The following is a 17,151-nucleotide window of genomic DNA, read 5'->3' as shown; positions in this document are numbered from 1 at the left end:
GTCGCCTGGCAACCTCTCAGCCAATAGAATGAAGTGTTGTACTGGTTGTGTTTGTTTCCTTCTACCTTAGCAGTGAACACACTAAACTGAATGGAGTTAGCCTCCTGCAACAAGGAAGTAGCCACCGCTGCAAAAACATATTAATTTGGTACTAATACCACGCCATAGCCAGATTTTAAGATTTGAGGTTTGGGGTTTCCTCAGAAATATTAACTTCCTTGGTTTTATTCTATAAAAATCACTTTAAAAAGGTGACAGTTATGACACAAAATCTCAACATCATCACCTTCCTGAAATAAATACCCACATCATTTTGTTTGGCAAAAACATATTTAGTTATTTATTTATTTATTTATTTCTCTTTTTCTTAAGACATTTTTTGGAAAGAAAGATGTGGTGTTTTTTTTTTTTTTGTCAAAATCACTTTTGGCAAAAAAAGACATAGACCATTGTTTCAATCTTGTAAGTTGGATCAACATATTAGTAAAATTAATGCAGTTAAAATAGAATTATCATAGAAGCTGAATTGAGAAATGTTCATATTGTCTCAAAGCAGCTTTTCTCTTTCATCGCGGCGTCGCAATGATTTTGTGAGAACGAGGCAGGTTGGCGAAGCTGCTGTACTCCGGAATGAGGTTAATACTGTCGGGGCCTCCAGGACAGGTAAAGGTGAAGTCCTGCAGGAGAGTCACTATGAAGATAAAAAGCTCCATACGAGCCAGAGACTCGCCCACACAGGCTCTTTTCCCTGAGGACACAAAATATAAGCATTAAATGATGTTACAGTCCATGCTAACTGAATGTTTATCACAAATTATAGCAACTAAAAAAAAAAAACTACTAAAATAAAGTCATGCGCGTTCAGTCGTTTATTATATATTTCAGGCACGTGGGGGGAGGGGGAGCTGCCCTTTTTGCTCCTTGCCCCCAAGTGTCCTTTTGGTCAATTTATTTATTTTTTTATTATTATTATTATTTCCTAAGCCCTCTTCTGACACATAATAGCATGTACTAAAATTATTTGTAACTATTATTATTTTTTGTTGTTGGGTATTTTTTGTACAACATAATAAGCCCTCCGGTCGCCTTGTTACCTTTGACCTTTTGCCCGTGACGCATGACACAGTTGCCTCTCGCGCAGTGACATAAGGCGGTTAACTGGAGCTCAACGTAGCGAACGTTCCAGATTACAGATCAATTTTTGAATAAAAAAAAAAAACGTTTTTGGTGAATAAAGTGGAGTAGACTTGCTTCTTGTCAGATGACTGAAAACGTTGAAGTATCGTTTCTGCTTCAGCACGGAGTCGCGGTTTAAGCAGAGAGGTAATGAAATACAACAGACACTGACAGGCCTCTGCGTCTGCCTTCCTCTGAAGAACTACTGAGCTGGAGGAGACACTCAGGTGAGGAAGAACTGTTCTTATCTATCGATTCAGTATTTTTATCATACTTGACATTAGGCTGCTGTTGTTATGCTATTAGCTAGCTGCTAGCTACGACTTTGCTAGCAAAGCTAGGTAACTGAAAAGCTTCTTCTCTGTATCGTTAATGATATCAGTCATTCTTCAGTATCGCTTATGCAATAGGGGCACATCGCCCGTCCAAAACCGATCATCTCCATAATGGATAAATGTCCGATCTTCTAATTTCCTTTGCTGCATAATGTACATTGCATTTATTCTAGCGTTAGGTAAATGTACCTTGAAAGAGGTAGGATATTTATTTAGAATTAAAAATAACTCACCCTGAATTACCATGATAGATGAAATGTATGTAATAAAAGTGTCATTAATGAAGGGGAAAAAACTCAGTCCAGACTTTAAGTTTAGGGTCTGGTTCGCAGAGTCTGAAGTTATTTTTTCCCCAATTATTCAATGAAAAAAAAAGACCTCAATTGGGTAAAATAAAATTGTTAATAAAACTTAATAAAAAATTGTTAATTGTTAATAAACTGGAATTGTAATGATTTTTTATTTAAAGACAAAACGTTTTGTTTTTTAAAAAGAACTTTTAAAAATTAAATAACTCATTTTTGTCTTGTGAACTTATAAAAAGTTATTTGCCAAACATAAACTTTTATTTGCACACATCATAAATCTTTTGTTGTGATTTTAGGGCCTGCCCACGACGTCATGTGAGAATCACAAATAGTTTTTTCACTTCATGAGACAAAAATGTGTGATTTTAATTTTTTTTTTAAATTAAGCAAAACTCAGTAGGTTTTTCTCATGGTGACATGCATTAACAATTCAAATTTTGCTTTTTTTTCCTTCTTTCTGCAGTTACACATTAAAGTTTGATGCAGCTCTGCTTTCCTGAATGGACCATCTTCGTCTCCTCTGCAGTAGGAAACAGGCAGCTCTTTTTTATAGATTACAGTACACTAAAAGGTTGCATTGTGCCCTTGTTTATATTTTTTTAATATTCTGTAAAGACAATATGTCTGGTCTAGCTCTGATTTACATATCTTGCTAAATTGCAGGTTTGAATATTGCAATACTTTCCTATAACAAAATAGACCTGCAGAAAGAAATTAATAAAATATCTTGCATATGCATAGTTGTATGTTCTATATAGATTTTTCTTAACTTTGATTGCAAAATGACAAAATTTTGTAATTTATCATTGTTTTATTAAACTCTGAAAACTGTGTGGCTTTAATATTCTGTCTTAAATGTCTGTCTGTCTTAACCCTGATATGTTTATTATTAAGACTATATTCTCATTTTATTATGATTTTTTTCCTTATTATTCCGACTTAATTCTCATAATAATACAAATTTATTCTTCAAATATTACAGCGTTACTCTCTTATTCGACTTTATGCTCGTAAGACTTTAATCTCTAAATGTTCTGACTTTCTTTTCGGATTATTTCGACTTTATTTTTGTATTAGTACAATTTTATTATAGTAATATTATGACTTATTCCTGTAGTATTTTGACTTTATTCTCGGATTATTTCGCAATAAAAAATATTACGAGTTTACTCTCTTAATCGACTTTATTCTTGGCTTTAATGCTCCTTTGTAGTTTTGAGGTGACAGATTTACCTGCAGAAAAAGGGAGGAATGCTGGGTTTTTCTTAAAGTTGCCATTCTGGTCTAGAAAGTGCTGCGGGTTGAAGGAATGCGGAGTTGCCCATTGCTTTTCCTCTTTCAGCACAGAGTGCAGCAACGGTACGATCACAGTGTCCTGCGGGAAAACAGCAGGACAAGGAGTTACAACCAAGGATCAGAACTAACTGCTTAACTCTGCTGAACGAACCAGCTGTTCAGTTTCCAGAAATTTGAGAATTTTACATGATCTTAACAATGAAGATCATATTCTAATGTTTATCAAAATCAATATATGAAATAAACTTACATGATCTTACCACAATAAAAATTTGAGAAAAGTGCTCATATTCTAATGTTTTTTGAATCAATATGTAAAATGGTTTAACTTAAATCCTTTTGTTACCTTACAGTCTTGATTGTCTGAAAACACCTGGGCTGTGGGGGGATTGAACCCATGACCTTGGTGTTATCAGCATTAAGCTCTGACCAGCTGAGCTAACTGGCTGTTCAGAAGGATGAAAATTCATTGATTTGCTAAAAACTTAGACGATCTCAACAAAAGCACTCACGCTAATGTTGCTCAAAATCAACTTGCATAAAGGTATACTTTCTTGCATTTTTTATTTTGACGTGTTGATTTTATTTTCCAGCACTTTTTTATTTTAAAGTGTTGATTGTATTTTTGAACCATTTTTAATTTTAAAATGTTGATTGTATTTTAGTGATATTTTTTATTTTAAAATGTTGATTTTATTTTTGAACATTTTTTATTTTAGAGTGTTGATTTTATTTTTGAACCATTTTTTATTTTAGAGTGTTGATTTTATTTTTGAACCATTTTTTATTGTGAAGAGTTGATTGTCTGAGAGACTTTATATTTGAATTGACCAGTATGGGGATTGTACCCCTGACCTGAGTGTTACCAGCACCACACTCCAACCTCCTGAGCTATCCTACCTTACAGACTGTTGAGTTTCCATGAATTTAAGAAGGACTTACATGATGAAGATTTGATAAAAGTGCTCATATTCCTATGTTTTTCAAAATCAATATATGAAATGGTTTATCTTAAATACTTTTGAGTTGATTGTCTGAACCAGTTTATATTTCAACTGACCAGTATGGGAATTGAACCCAAGACCTTGGCATTATTAGCACTATGCTTTAACCAGCTGAGCTAACCAGCCACATGCATTCTGGGCTTCTCATTGAGGTGGTTAAAAGTCAGCAAGAGTTCGATGGTGCAGCGGTCTGTACTCTGAATCCAGGCATCTGAGTGCAAACCTCACTAGAAACTTGATGTGTTGCATCTGACATCTTCAAATTTGGAACCTCAAACTGAAACAAAGGGAACTTCAGTTTCTGTAGTGTAGGGGTTATCACGTTTGCTTCACACGCAAAAGGTCTCTGCTTCGAAACCAGACAGAAACAGATTTTGTAGGTTGTGCTTCTCACAGTGTGTATTGAGAGAACAAGAGTCTTCCTCTTTCATGATGGTTCATTTGCCAATCGACTTCAATCTAGTCATCTTTGAAATCGAGGCTACTTTACTCAAAATGCCACTTGGTGGTTCTATGGTGTAATGGTTAGCACTCTGGACTCTGAATCCAGTGATCTGAGTTCAAGTCTCAGTAGAACCATTTGTATCTGTTCCTGACATCAATTCATTATTTGATCTAAAGCTTAGTTTATGGACTATAATGTGAAATTAGGCACTGGTATAAGTCTGACAGTTTGTTCACCAAATTACTGAGTATTCATGGATTGAAGAAAAACTCACATGATCTTACCACAATAAAAATTTGAGAAAAGTGCTCATATTCCTATGTTTTTCAAAATCAATTGAACCATGATCTCAGGATTATTAGTACCACACTCTGACCGTTGAAGATAATGATGAGTTTCCATTGATTAAATAATTTACATAATCTTAACACAATGCATTTGATTAAAATGTTTTTATTCTAATATTTTTCAAAATCAACATGCATAATATTAGATTTTTCAGCCTTTTATATGTGTTGATGTTCTTAGATTTGAATTGGCCAGTAAGGGAAATGAACCGTTGACCTCTGCATTATTAGCACCACACTCATAGGCGCAAATCCCGGGGGGGTCGGAGGTCTGGACCCCCTCTCAATATTGGAAAAGTCTAGAATTTCCCCCCCCCAAAAAAATCCTTCAAGAAACATTTGCATTTCAATAATATCAACATGAAAAGGCAGAAGAAACAAATAACGAACTAAATCTGCCATTTTTCTCAGAAAAAACAGAATTACTTGTTAGGCCTCCCCTACCGTTATTAGAACAATGGTTCAGTCCAGATTAGGAGGAGCAACACACAGTACAGTCTCAGAAGTGAGTAGCTAGCTACTAGCTGTTAGCTGTGGCTCTGCAGCTTTAACAAACAACCTTCCGGTAAGTAAATGCTTAAAGCAAAAGACAAGTAAACATTTTATTTACCGTCACTGCTCAATAAGAAGAAACACATCAATCAACAACTGCAGTTCGTTAATTTCTTACTTTGGCTGAATCATGATGAGCTACCTCATTAGCTAAACTGCTACACTGCTTTCATAGACTTAAGCTTTTTTGTCAAAGGTAGCAAACATCTCATTCATATTTAGCTCTTTAACTTTTAGTTAATTAGAAGAGTTTGAAAAGGGAGGGAGGGGCTGAGCAAGTGGACCAGCTCTGTGTGGAAGCCGAAAACAGAAGAGAGAACAGATAGAAAAAGAAAGAAAGTTATGCTTTTATTTCTCATTGTCTTCAATATGGAGCGTTTAAAACCACAAAATAACATCTGAATATTTTTCTACATAAACCTTGGTGCTTTAAGTGTTAAGTCTAAGTTATGATACTTCCCAGATATTAATTTCTATCTACTTATTTGTTCTCAGTCATCCAGGATATGCCAAAATTAAAAAAGGCTTAAAAATAAAGCATCTTAACAAGTTATAATTTAAACAGCCCATAACTTGAATTGGGAGCCATTTCAATAAATCAATGTTAATGGGAAATTTTAATAGTAAATTGGTCTTAAGAAATTTTCCTGTTTATAGTCCTTGCTGGCTCACCTTTGGGAACCAATGATCAGAACTAACTGCTTAACTGTGGCTCACCTTTGGAATGGTGTAACCCCTGAACGAGACGTCCTGCAGCGCGTAGTGAGGGAGACTGAAGGGGACGATGTCCAGAAAACGCTGAATTTCATGAATGACGGCGTCCGAGAACGGCAGGGATTTCCGATCCTCCATGTTGGGGCACCGTTCCCGTCCAATCACAGAGTCAATCTCCTCCTGCATTTTTTCTGGAGAAGACGAAAGAGTAGCCGCCACACTGTCAAAAACACAGAGATTACCAAGTATTTTTGGTCTAGTTTCTAGTGGAAATGTCTTAGTACACTTGAAATTAGAGAAAACTAACTTGTAAGTAACTTTTCAGGAAGAAAAGTTACTTACAAGTTAGATACATAATTCCTCAGTATCGATGAAGAAGTTTTGCTAAGAACGGGAACTTTGCCGTTACCTAGCAACCCAAGCAAAACCTGGTCCGTCTCCTAGCAACCAAATTCTAGTTCCACTGCCATATTATTTCACTCATAACATGGGAAAAATGTTAAGTCAAATAATCTGCCAGTAATACTTTTTCATCAGTATTAAGGAATAATTAGGAATTAAGCTCCTAATATTTCAATAAAATGATAATATGTTGATTATAAAGTCAAAACAATCAATAATAAAGCCCTGATATTTTGATATTAAATTTCTGATAATAAAGTTGTAATATTTTGTTAGTAAAGTCTCTGTTTACCCTGAATGTTTCTGTGTTTGATCAGCACACTCAGCGCGTGTCTGATGGTGGAGCTGGTGGTTTCTGTTCCCGCCAGGAACAAATTCATCACGGTAGCCACCAAGTTGTCGTAGTGGAACTCAGTGGAGGGATTTTCCTTTTCCTGGAGAGAACAGAAGATCCTGAATGTTATCGTCTGAACCTTGGAGGAACTTAAAAGAAGCTCTGACGACAGAACAAAGATGCTTTTTACACAAAAAATGAGCTTTTAGCAGCAAATGGCCAAAACCCACCAATACTGGAGAGCCCTATGAAAACACTTATAACTGCCTATTTTAACAGTTTTCTCAAGATGAATTAATTTCCTGGTAGTTTTCTTGAGACTACAAGATGATTAGTGTGTGTTAAAACTCATTCCATCCTTCAAATTATGACTTTAGGGTTAGGATACAAGAAAAAAGTAATAATTCTACAAAAATAAAGTCATAAAAGAATAAAGTCAAAACAATAAGAGAATAAAGTAAAATTTTCAGACAAAGTCATAATATAAAAATTGTATCACTATTTTGAGAATAAAATAATATTTTGAGAATAGTCGTATGACTATAGTCATAATAGCATAAGAATAAATTACAAGCACAAAGTTGTTTGAGAATAAAGACTAAATATTTTCAGAATAAATTCTGTAGTTTGAGAATAAATTAGTAATATTACAAGACTAATAAAGTCGAGATAATATGATAACAGTGGTAATATTTCTGAAGTCAGGTTTAATACACAACGACGTTTGGAAGGAAATAAACCCCAGAAGTAAATGTTCCATGTTGCTTTTGGTTGATTTGGTTTATAGAAACAGGAAATCTTCCTCGTCTTCCCGACCTCATGAACCCGGATGAGGAAGCAGTCGATGAAGTCTCTGGGAGAGCTGGGATCCAGACTGTCTCTGTGTTCTTGGATCTTCATCTTGACAAAGTCTCGGATCTCCTCAATCTTTCCAAAAACGGCGTGCTGCTTGCCAGGAAGTCGCTCCATGAGCCACGGGAAGATGTTGTACATCTGAGGGGGAAACGCCGCAGATTTAGTCCACAACTCATCATAAATGGGAACGTTTAACAGAATAAAGTTAGTACTTGATTCTTTAGATTATAAAACGAGTGTAAAAGAGTCTTTATGCTGTGGTTGTGGTAAGTGGACAGGATTTTGACTTTCAGTAGCAGAATGCTGACTTTTAATCTCAGAAATCAAACTTTTTTTCTCTGAATTCAGACATTTAAATCTCATAATTTTAACTTTTCTATAGTTAAAATTATAACTATAGAAAATGAAAAAAGATTGGTGAAAAAAGTCAGCAATCTTTTTTTCATCAGATTGCAGACTTTTAATGATGGAATTATGACTTTTCCTTCAAAATTAAAAATTTAATCCCATATAATCCCATAACTCTGATTTTTAAATTCAGAATTGCTGATTTTGTATTTCAAAATTTGAACTTTTTTCTCAGATGTCAGATTTTAATCTCAAAATTCTGACCTTTTTCTTATAATTCTGAAGATAAATACTGCAATTCAGATTATTTTTCTCACAATGCTGACTGTTAACCTCGAAATGCAAACTTTTTTCTGATAATTGAGATTTTATCTCATAATTCTCAAATTCCTTCAGGATTCTAACATTTAATCCCAGAATTTCAACATTTTTCTCTAAATTCTGGGATTAAATGTCAGCATTCAGAGAAAAAAGTGGGAATTATGGGATTAGAGAGGATCAAAGGGATTCATCTAAATATTTATTCTCATAATTCTGCCTTTTAATCATAATATTCTGACTTTTTTTCATCAGATTGCTGACTTTTAATGAGTTATGACTTTTCCTTCAAAATTCAGAATTGAATCCCAAATTTCTGAATATTTATTATCTGGGTTTTAATCCCAAAACTCTGACGTTTTTCTTAGAATTCTTACACTTAATCCAGACTATCATGAGTTAAATGGCGCCTTTATGGAGGCGCTTGCTCTTACCATGCCCTTAGGGCTGCTGTTGAACCTGACGATCATAGCTATGACAGCCAGTAGATTCACAAAGTGCTTGTCTTCGTAGCTGAAGCGCTGTCCAAACACCAGGCAGCAGACCACGTTGGACACGGTGCGGCTCAGCAAGATGGTTGGGTCAAAAGGTTCACCTGGAGGTGAACATAAAAACATTGCCAAATAATTTTTTAATTATTTTTTTTGCTTAAAATGATTTCCAACATTCCTTTCTGTAACCAGTTTTATCAGGGTTTTTAAAAGTTGTTTTATTTTGCAGTGACAGAAAATTTTAGGATTACGGTGACTGGAAAAAGTAAAAATTCTGACAGTTTTTCCTCAGATTTCAAACTTTAATCCCAAACTGTTGACTTTTTTCTCAGAATTCTGACATTTAATCTGAGATTTTAAACTTTTAGTCTCAGAATTAAAAATTTTTCTTCAGAATTCTGAAGTTCAACCCCACAGTTCTGACTTTTTCCTCAAAATAAGACTTAATTTCAGAATTATTAATGTTTTCTCAGAATTCTAATGTTTAATCCCATAATTACAATATTTTTCTCAGATTTAATTTCACTGATTTAATTTATGCATTTTTTCTCAGAATGCTGACTTTTAATATCAGAATTCAAAATGTGTTCTCAGAATCTCAGAAAAGATTTTTAATTTTAGATGGATTTTTTTTTTTTTTTTCATTTCTGACTTTTAATCTTGGGGTTGTGTTGTTCCTCTGGTAGATTATTTCACATATAAGAAGGCATTTTTCCATGTTATAAATCTGTCAGTGGAAATAGAACTGGGTTGCTAGGTAACGGTCTGAGCTTGACTGGGGTTGCTAGGTAACGGCGCAGTGGAACATTCTTCCAGTGGAACTAGAACTTTTTCATCAATATTAGGGAATTATTAACTTGAAACAAGCTCCTATATCTTGTTAAAAAGTTATTTGTAACTTATTTCAAGTGTACTAAGATACTTGGTGCTTGGAAAGATTTTGTGTTTTTGCAGATATTTCTGGTGACATTTCCGTTCTCTAGATAATTTATTTAACTAATGTGATCAATAAAAACCTTTATAGGTGCGCATGCGCGCCCTCAGGTGTTTGCTCTCCTCCTGGATCCATTCCTCCATCCCTTTCCGTCCCATCCCAAAGTCTCGTAGAGTCGACAGAGTGAAGCGCCGCAGCTGACGCCAGCGCTCACCGTTACTGATCCCAATACCTGCCAAACAGAAATGTTCAGCTGAAAAGTCGCACAAAATGCTACCAGAGCCTTTACATGCAATTTCAGATTATTTTTGAAGAAGTTACCGTATCCTCTGGTGGCTCTGTACAGAAACGGCATCGGCGCTCTGCCTACGAAGTCATCTGCTTGGTCCACCAAAGCTTCCTTCACCGTGTCATATCCGACCAGAACAACGACCCGCTGCCAGCCCAGGTTAAAGGTCATCACAGGACCATAGGTTTTACTGAACTGAATGAAAAACGAAATATTAATTATACATTCTTATTTTGACTTTTGGTTTGACTCTTATTAACTTGACACTGGTTCTCCAGCGTAACGTCTACTCTTGAAATGTATTTATTTTTTCTCAGAATGCTTTTTGTATTTTTGAAGTAACATGTATCTTAATCCCACATTTCTGACGTTTTCTACTGACTATATAAAACAGTTTATTTTGCTTGTAGCTGGACAACTATTGTAAAATTGAAATTTGTAGATTCAAATATTCAAATGAAACTGTTTTTGGTTAAAATAACATTATATGACAAAATAAGTGTGTATTTTACCAGGGTATTAATAAATATGTACGCAACATGATTCAGCAGTTCACCGAAGTCATTCTTGTGTTGTTTATCTACAAATATATTTTTAAAAAATGACTCCAAACACAGAATGAACTACGTTCAATGCTCGAACTGTTGCAGTTCTTCTTTTTCTTGATTTATATTGGCGTTTGGGGAGAAACGATATTACCGCCAGCCACCTATTGATATCGTAGAGTTTCTAAAAAACTAATTAAAATGTGGATAATTTTATAATTTGAATTTCCTTGTGAAATACTTATAAAATTAAATTAAATGTTACTTGTTTTCCAAATTCCTCCAATATTAATCTCTTTTCTATCTAGAATATGATCTTTTGTCTCTTTTCCTGCATATTATTTACATTTTTATGTTGCTGTTAGGTGCAATGTGTCCAATTTTTTTTAATCTAACTGCTGCAGTTTATGCGCTGTTTGTAAATATATTTGCGTGGTTTTCGCATTGCATTTTCTCCGGAAACATATGGGAATGTCCCAACTCTGATTATAGGACGCTAGTCCAGTAGATTAAACTCCCAACAGAATACATTAACATTTTTATGTTGTTGTTGTTGTAACTGTGGAATAAACAAGCCCTGTGCGCACACTGCAGATTCATTTTAATCACAAACTCACCTCCAGGAAGCTTTTAAACGGCGCTGCCTTTTTCAGCTGCAGCAGATTTCCTATGAGAGGCAGCGGACTGGGTCCAGGAGGCAAACGGTACTTCTGGGTGTTTTTACCAGAAAAGAACCAGAGGAGAGCTACGATCAGCACCGACAGGAGAAATGTTGCGGAAAACTCCATGGCGCTCTCCACTACCTGCAGCCCAGACTCTGAACCCTGCGTCCCTCTGAGGGGTTTTTATAGCAGAGCGGCTGTTTTTGCACTGAACCACGTGACTCACCTTTAGCACAGCGCACATTCATCTGGACGGTATTATTCTTTTCTAGGCTGAACAAAATCCCCTTCTCACTTCAAAACACAGTATTTTTGGTCTAGTAGCTTCAAATATCTTACATTTGAAATAAGACAAAACTGATAAGTAAGTAAGTAAATAATTCTTTAAAACAGAAGGAAAAATACTATTTCCTAGATTATTTCACTTATAACATGATAAAAATGTCTTTCCCATGTCAATGGAACTAGTACTTTTTAATCAATATGATTGACTTAAATCAATGTGCCTATATCTTGCTGAAAAGTTGTTTCCAAGTCTTATTTCAAGTGTATTACAATATTTCAGAAACTAGACCAAAACACTTGGTAAGATTCTGTCTTTGCAGTGTATGCTTAATTTGTAAATATTTTAAGACATTTCCTTCACTGCAAAACAATCTGGAATCTAGACCAAACACTTTTGGTCTAGATTCTTGTGTAATTATTACACTTTGAAACAGGGGCGGAGCTACAAGGGGGGGGGGGGGAGTCTGGGGGTGGAGGGCCCCTGGCCGGGCCTAGAGGGGGCCCGGATGGGAGGCAAAATATGACGTCAGGAATTAAAGTTTTTATCACGTGTTTTGAGAGCTGGCGAAGAGGGGCCCTGTCCCGTTGAGTATGGTATTTGTAAAATTGCAGCAGGTGATGCCCCAGTAGATTATATAGTAGGCTGCCCCAGTCATTGTTGACTCATGGTTGTGAAAACTTTACCAGACCGACTGATTTTAGTGACATAGTGGGTGTAAAATATTGAATAAAATGTTGTGCTACATGACTGGCTTTATTTTCACTCTTACATTTAACTTTATGACATACAAAATTACAAGTGGATCGTCCATATTGTCTCCAAGTGTATTCTGGGTAAAGCTTGTCACCAGCCGTCCACCAACGTCATCATCAGTCTCTTGGCAACAGATGGCAAACTAGCTAGAGCATTTTTACGGACTAAGTTAACATGAATGGAGCTCCATGGAGCGGCAAAGAGAAAAGTTTTTTTAAGCGAAGACCGCAGTACGGCGTTTATAGCTAAGGTTTACACTGTAGCCGCCTGGAAGACCATCTTCCAGATCGTCCAGTTTGTGTGAACGGCGGCGCGCGCGATCCGCGCCGAGTTACAAACATCCAGAGGCGCACGAGCTGCTGTGACACACTGCGCATGCGGCGCGTGCCGCTGCGTACCCGCTTCAATGCGCGCTGCTGCGTGCTCGTTTTAACGCGTCAACAGTCAATCAGTCAATCACATTTTATTTGTATAGCACATTTCAGCAGCAAGGCATTTCAAAGTGCTTTACATAATTAAAATAAAAACAGCATGTGACATTGAATAAACTGTGAGAAAGAGAGATATTTAAAAAAAAGATAAAAACATAAACAGTGAGAAAGAGAAATAAAAAAAATTAAAGTTAAGACAAAGAGAACAATAAACCTAGCTTCAGCAGTTGCTAGCTGCTTCAGGCTCTGAGTTGAAATGGAGAAAGTGTCAAAATGATCCGATCCTATCCGTGGTTCTGAACTGATTTGAATGTGTGTTGTTTCATCATTAGTGAGCAGTAGCTTGATGTTTCTGTTGTTTCTCTTGGTTTGTTGTACTTCATCTCAGATGGATTTCAAAATGACAAAGTCGCTCTCTGTGGTGATGAAACTTGTAAGCTCCGCTGTTGCGGATGTGTCTATGCTGTAAAGTTAAATTGCAGACATGTCTATGTTGTAAAGTTAAATTATCACGAGCTTTATTATTTTGGTATAAAGGGCCCGGACGTTAGCCATATTTTCAGTGTTTTTTTTGTTTTTTTTTAAAGAAAGATAAGAAAAGAAACGTCATTTTTGTCTGTGCTGAGTAACATTTGGCTATGCTCATGTACCTTTAAGACCCTGCGTTACGTGTACAGACTGTAGTCACGTGACCCTTTCCAGTCTGTAACAGGAAGTGAAAGAAACGACTTTTCCAAACGCCAAGTCTGTTTAACCAATGACTTCTGTGAGGAACAATTAAAACCCGGACATTTCGTCGCCCGAGAAAAGGAGCGATACGAGATTATAATGAAGCAAGACGTGAATTTTTATTTTTGAAGAGTAAATGGACGGGGGGCGTGGCTTAAGTTAATAAGCGACAACATGTGATCGGTCCAGGAGGAAAAGGAGAAGTTCATCGTCATCAGTTGTTTGGCTTGTTGACTCATTTTGGATTCAACAAGGACAATGGAAGTTAAGTTGTTTTTACTTATAAGCTTGTAAAATTAGCATTAGCCAGACACTGCTCCAGAGGACATAAGCAACTTAACTTATGTCCTCTGGAGCATAACCATAAAATAACTTATTTAATACAATATAATTAATTAATACAATATAAACAATAATGATGTAAAAAGTGACATGTAGAAAATATTGAGTAGCTAAGATTAACATAAATATTAGCTCATGGATTGGGGAAATCTATAAGATCTTTGAAGTCGGATTTTTTCAATGCAAAAAAATCTACTAAAGTAAGAGTAGCAATGGTTCATAATATTATTCAAGTAAAAGTAAAGAGTACAATTCAGTAAAAGTCTTATGCGTACTTTCCCTCCCCAAAAACATTAGTCAAGTAAATGTAACCACAACTACCAACATAAAAAAACAACAAAATTAGTTTCCTATTCTTGCTAACAAGCTTAGCATGATATATTGACGCAGTTTCCCTCAGAAAATTGTCCAGCGTCCTACCATGTTTTTATGTGAAACACTTTTTTAAAGTTAACAATTCAATGTGTTATTGGAAGACATTATTAAGAATCCTAAAAAAAATGCAATTTAGGTTTGTCATTCAATAAATTTTTGCACTTCAGATGTTTTATCCTAATTAAAGTGTCCAAGATGTTTTCATTCTTCGTCTGTGAATTTTCACTTTGTTCTATGAAGTTGTTAGCTTGTGTTCACATGCTGACAATACTATGTTTCACTAAAGAATGTCATGAGACGCCATTGGTAGGACGAGTAGATAGACAACCAGGTAAGTCAAAAAGGTTCTGCTTCAATGAAACCAGAACTCTTGCATATGGTGGTGCTCACAGTTCTGCTTTCATTAAAGAAGAACCTTTTTGACTTACCTGGTCGTCTATCTGGTCTTCCTCATCCTACCAATGGTGTCTCGTGACAGAAGGATCCCATGAAAACAAAGAAACACAGATGAATTTAAATACACAAGGGGAGATAATCAAGAAACCAAAAACAGCTGCAGCAATAAAGGATAACGATTAACACCAGAGGTGGAGGAAATTAACAAAAAACTCAGAGAAAAACCAGGATCATGACAAAGAGATCTTCAACTTGTCTTTGCTATCACTGTTGCTGGCATATAAAAAACCTATAATAAATAAATTAACAATGCTTAGCCTGATGGGGTGCAAATAAAGCCTGGTGACCTGCCAGGCTTATAAAACACAAGGGGGAAACCATGTTGGCATGGATGTAACCATTTAGTTAACATTTTCATGTTTAAGTACTTTGTATTGCCTTGTTGCTGAAAATGTGCTATAAAAATAAAATTACCTTTACCTTTATTTTTATTTATCTGCATCAAACAGCATAACTCAACTTCCTTACAAAGTTCTTTGCCTTTTGCTAGTTTGCTGCTATGACTCTAACACACATGGCACGCAGCAACATGTCTGCCTCACAGCTGTAAAACCAGTGGGAGCATCTTCACTCATGTTGCGTTTAAAGGCAGCTTGGAAAAACCCATTACGACATGTTAATAGGTTAAACAGTTTTAACGGCGGAAAAAAAGACAAGAGACAGAGAACAAGGATACAGGAAGTGCAGAAGCTCCTATTGTAACAAATCAGTATAGCAATAATAGGAAGTTAGCCATTTCTAGGTAAAATCATTCAGTCAAGTTTATTTTTATAGCACATTTTAGCAACAAGGCAGTTTAAAGTTTCTTACATCATAAAACATAAAAATAAAAAGTCATAAAAACAACATACAGTCCCCCCCAAAAAACAGCTCTTTTGAGCAATGGGTGGGCAATGCCCCCCAAAACTCCTTAATGCCACATTAGCACTATTAACATCCATTTATCGTTATAGAGGTAGACTGCTCAATATATCAAATAATACTTATTTTAGGTCATATTGTCCAACCCTGAAGGGAAGTAGTAGTAACAGTGTCCAACAGACATTGTGAGAATGTCAGAAGAGCTCACAATTTATAACAAGACAAACACATAAAGAATTGATTAAAAAAAATAACAGCCATACAGAATTATAAATTATAAAAGCTGATTAAAAACATTTTGTTTTCCACAGTGGGTAAATGTTGGATCATCATTCGGGGAACCTCAATTCCTGAACTCCTGATTCAACGTTCATTGAACGTCGTCTGAACATTCGCTTGCTAGCTGGGTTGCGGGGGAAGCCGGAGCACCCAGAGTGAACCCGCGCATGCACAGCAGACAAAATGCATATCTAAGGCAGAAAGACCCCACCATGCAGCCCTACTTTTTAGCCAACCATCCATCCATTTGGGGCAATTTAGAGTAATCAATTGAATCATTTGAGATTTTGGATCTTGTGGGGGAAGCCTGTCTCCAGGAGGAACCCATACATGCACATGGAGCAAAATGTTTGTGTCATGAAGAAATGCTCCACTGTGCGCCCCTACTTTTTAACCATCCATCCATCCGTCCATCCATCCATCCATGCAGGGGGAATTTGGAGTAATCATTTGAACCGAATTTGTGATTTTGGGCCCAGCTGGCAAGGAATATTCAGACAACGTCCCTTTTAATGACCCAATTTCTTTGAATGTTTTAACTGGTCCCATAGAGTTGCATTCTTAATTTAGTTTCACTGTTTTAGTGAAATGACAATAAATCTTTAAATGCAACTGAACGTTGTCCAGAATGTTCAGCGAATGTTTGCAGACGTTTGCCAAACGTCAAAATGAAGCACCATTCAGCGAATTACGATTGCGTGCTCCATTCCAGATCTTCCAAAACCAGATCAGATGTTCACATTTGTCAGGTATTTATTTGGCTGTTGGCTTTCAGGGTGCTCCGGTTTTTGATTTTTTGAAACAAGATTGTAAGGATGCACCTGTATAAAACCTAGAAGGCACTGGGTCGTCTCTACAGTTTGGTCAGAATACACTTTGTAGGACATCTTGGAGACTACGCTTTTTACGGATGTTTGTGCAAAACACTCCACAGGTGTCATAGATGACTGTCGAAATTCTGTGTATGTTTTCCGTGTTAACTCTGGGGTTTCGTCTTCACTGACTGCCGGTTCAGTTGCACCCTGGTCTTCCGGTTCGACTGATTCATCTTCTTCTGAAACAAGATTACAATGGGCCACGTCTGTGTGAATAACCAAACCCTCTGCGTTGAAAGACTGTCGACGGAAATCTGAACCCCCTACGTCGAAAGACTGTCGACGGGACTCTAAACCCCCTACATCGAAAGACTGTCGACGGAAATCTGAACCCCCTACGTCGAAAGACTGTCGACGGGACTCTAAACCCCCTACATCGAAAGACTGTCGACGGAAATCTGAACCCCCT

The 17,151-nt window shown here is 36.4% G+C and overlaps 1 protein-coding gene and 1 non-coding gene across 2 annotated transcripts; one reads left to right on the top strand and one right to left on the bottom strand.

Annotated features, from left to right (window-relative positions):
- Positions 1 to 379: 379 nt before the first annotated feature.
- LOC103138260 (cytochrome P450 2G1-like) lies at positions 380 to 11,516 on the bottom strand. Its single transcript, XM_007552389.2, has 9 exons — positions 11,311 to 11,516; positions 10,181 to 10,343; positions 9,942 to 10,091; positions 8,869 to 9,029; positions 7,730 to 7,906; positions 6,872 to 7,013; positions 6,181 to 6,368; positions 3,053 to 3,194; positions 380 to 748 (listed from the first exon to the last, which is right to left on the bottom strand). Exons 1-9 carry the CDS (start codon positions 11,479 to 11,481, stop codon positions 567 to 569), a joined length of 1,476 nt encoding a protein of 491 aa, XP_007552451.1. The 5' UTR covers positions 11,482 to 11,516; the 3' UTR covers positions 380 to 566.
- On the top strand, positions 4,627 to 4,698 carry trnaq-cug (transfer RNA glutamine (anticodon CUG)). Its single transcript has one exon. It is a non-coding gene; the product is annotated as a tRNA-Gln (tRNA).
- Positions 11,517 to 17,151: the final 5,635 nt, after the last annotated feature.

The sequence above is a fragment of the Poecilia formosa genome, unplaced genomic scaffold, assembly GCF_000485575.1.
Source record: "Poecilia formosa unplaced genomic scaffold, Poecilia_formosa-5.1.2 Scaffold48, whole genome shotgun sequence".
In the NCBI taxonomy this organism is placed as follows: Eukaryota; Metazoa; Chordata; class Actinopteri; order Cyprinodontiformes; family Poeciliidae; genus Poecilia; species Poecilia formosa.
Note: the sequence above shows the minus strand (reverse complement) of the source record. Positions and strands in the feature narration are given on the sequence as shown.

Excerpts from the sequence above, each read along its gene's own strand:
- LOC103138260 (XM_007552389.2), bottom strand. The coding sequence starts at position 11,481 with ATGGAGTTTTCCGCAACATTTCTCCTGTCGGTGCTGATCGTAGCTCTC. Across the intron at positions 7,014-7,729 it reads TCCTCATCCGGGTTCATGAG|GAAAAGGAAAATCCCTCCAC; the intron begins GTCGGGAAGACG and ends TGTTCTCTCCAG. Across the intron at positions 749-3,052 it reads ATTCCTCCCTTTTTCTGCAG|GGAAAAGAGCCTGTGTGGGC; the intron begins GTAAATCTGTCA and ends TTGTGTCCTCAG.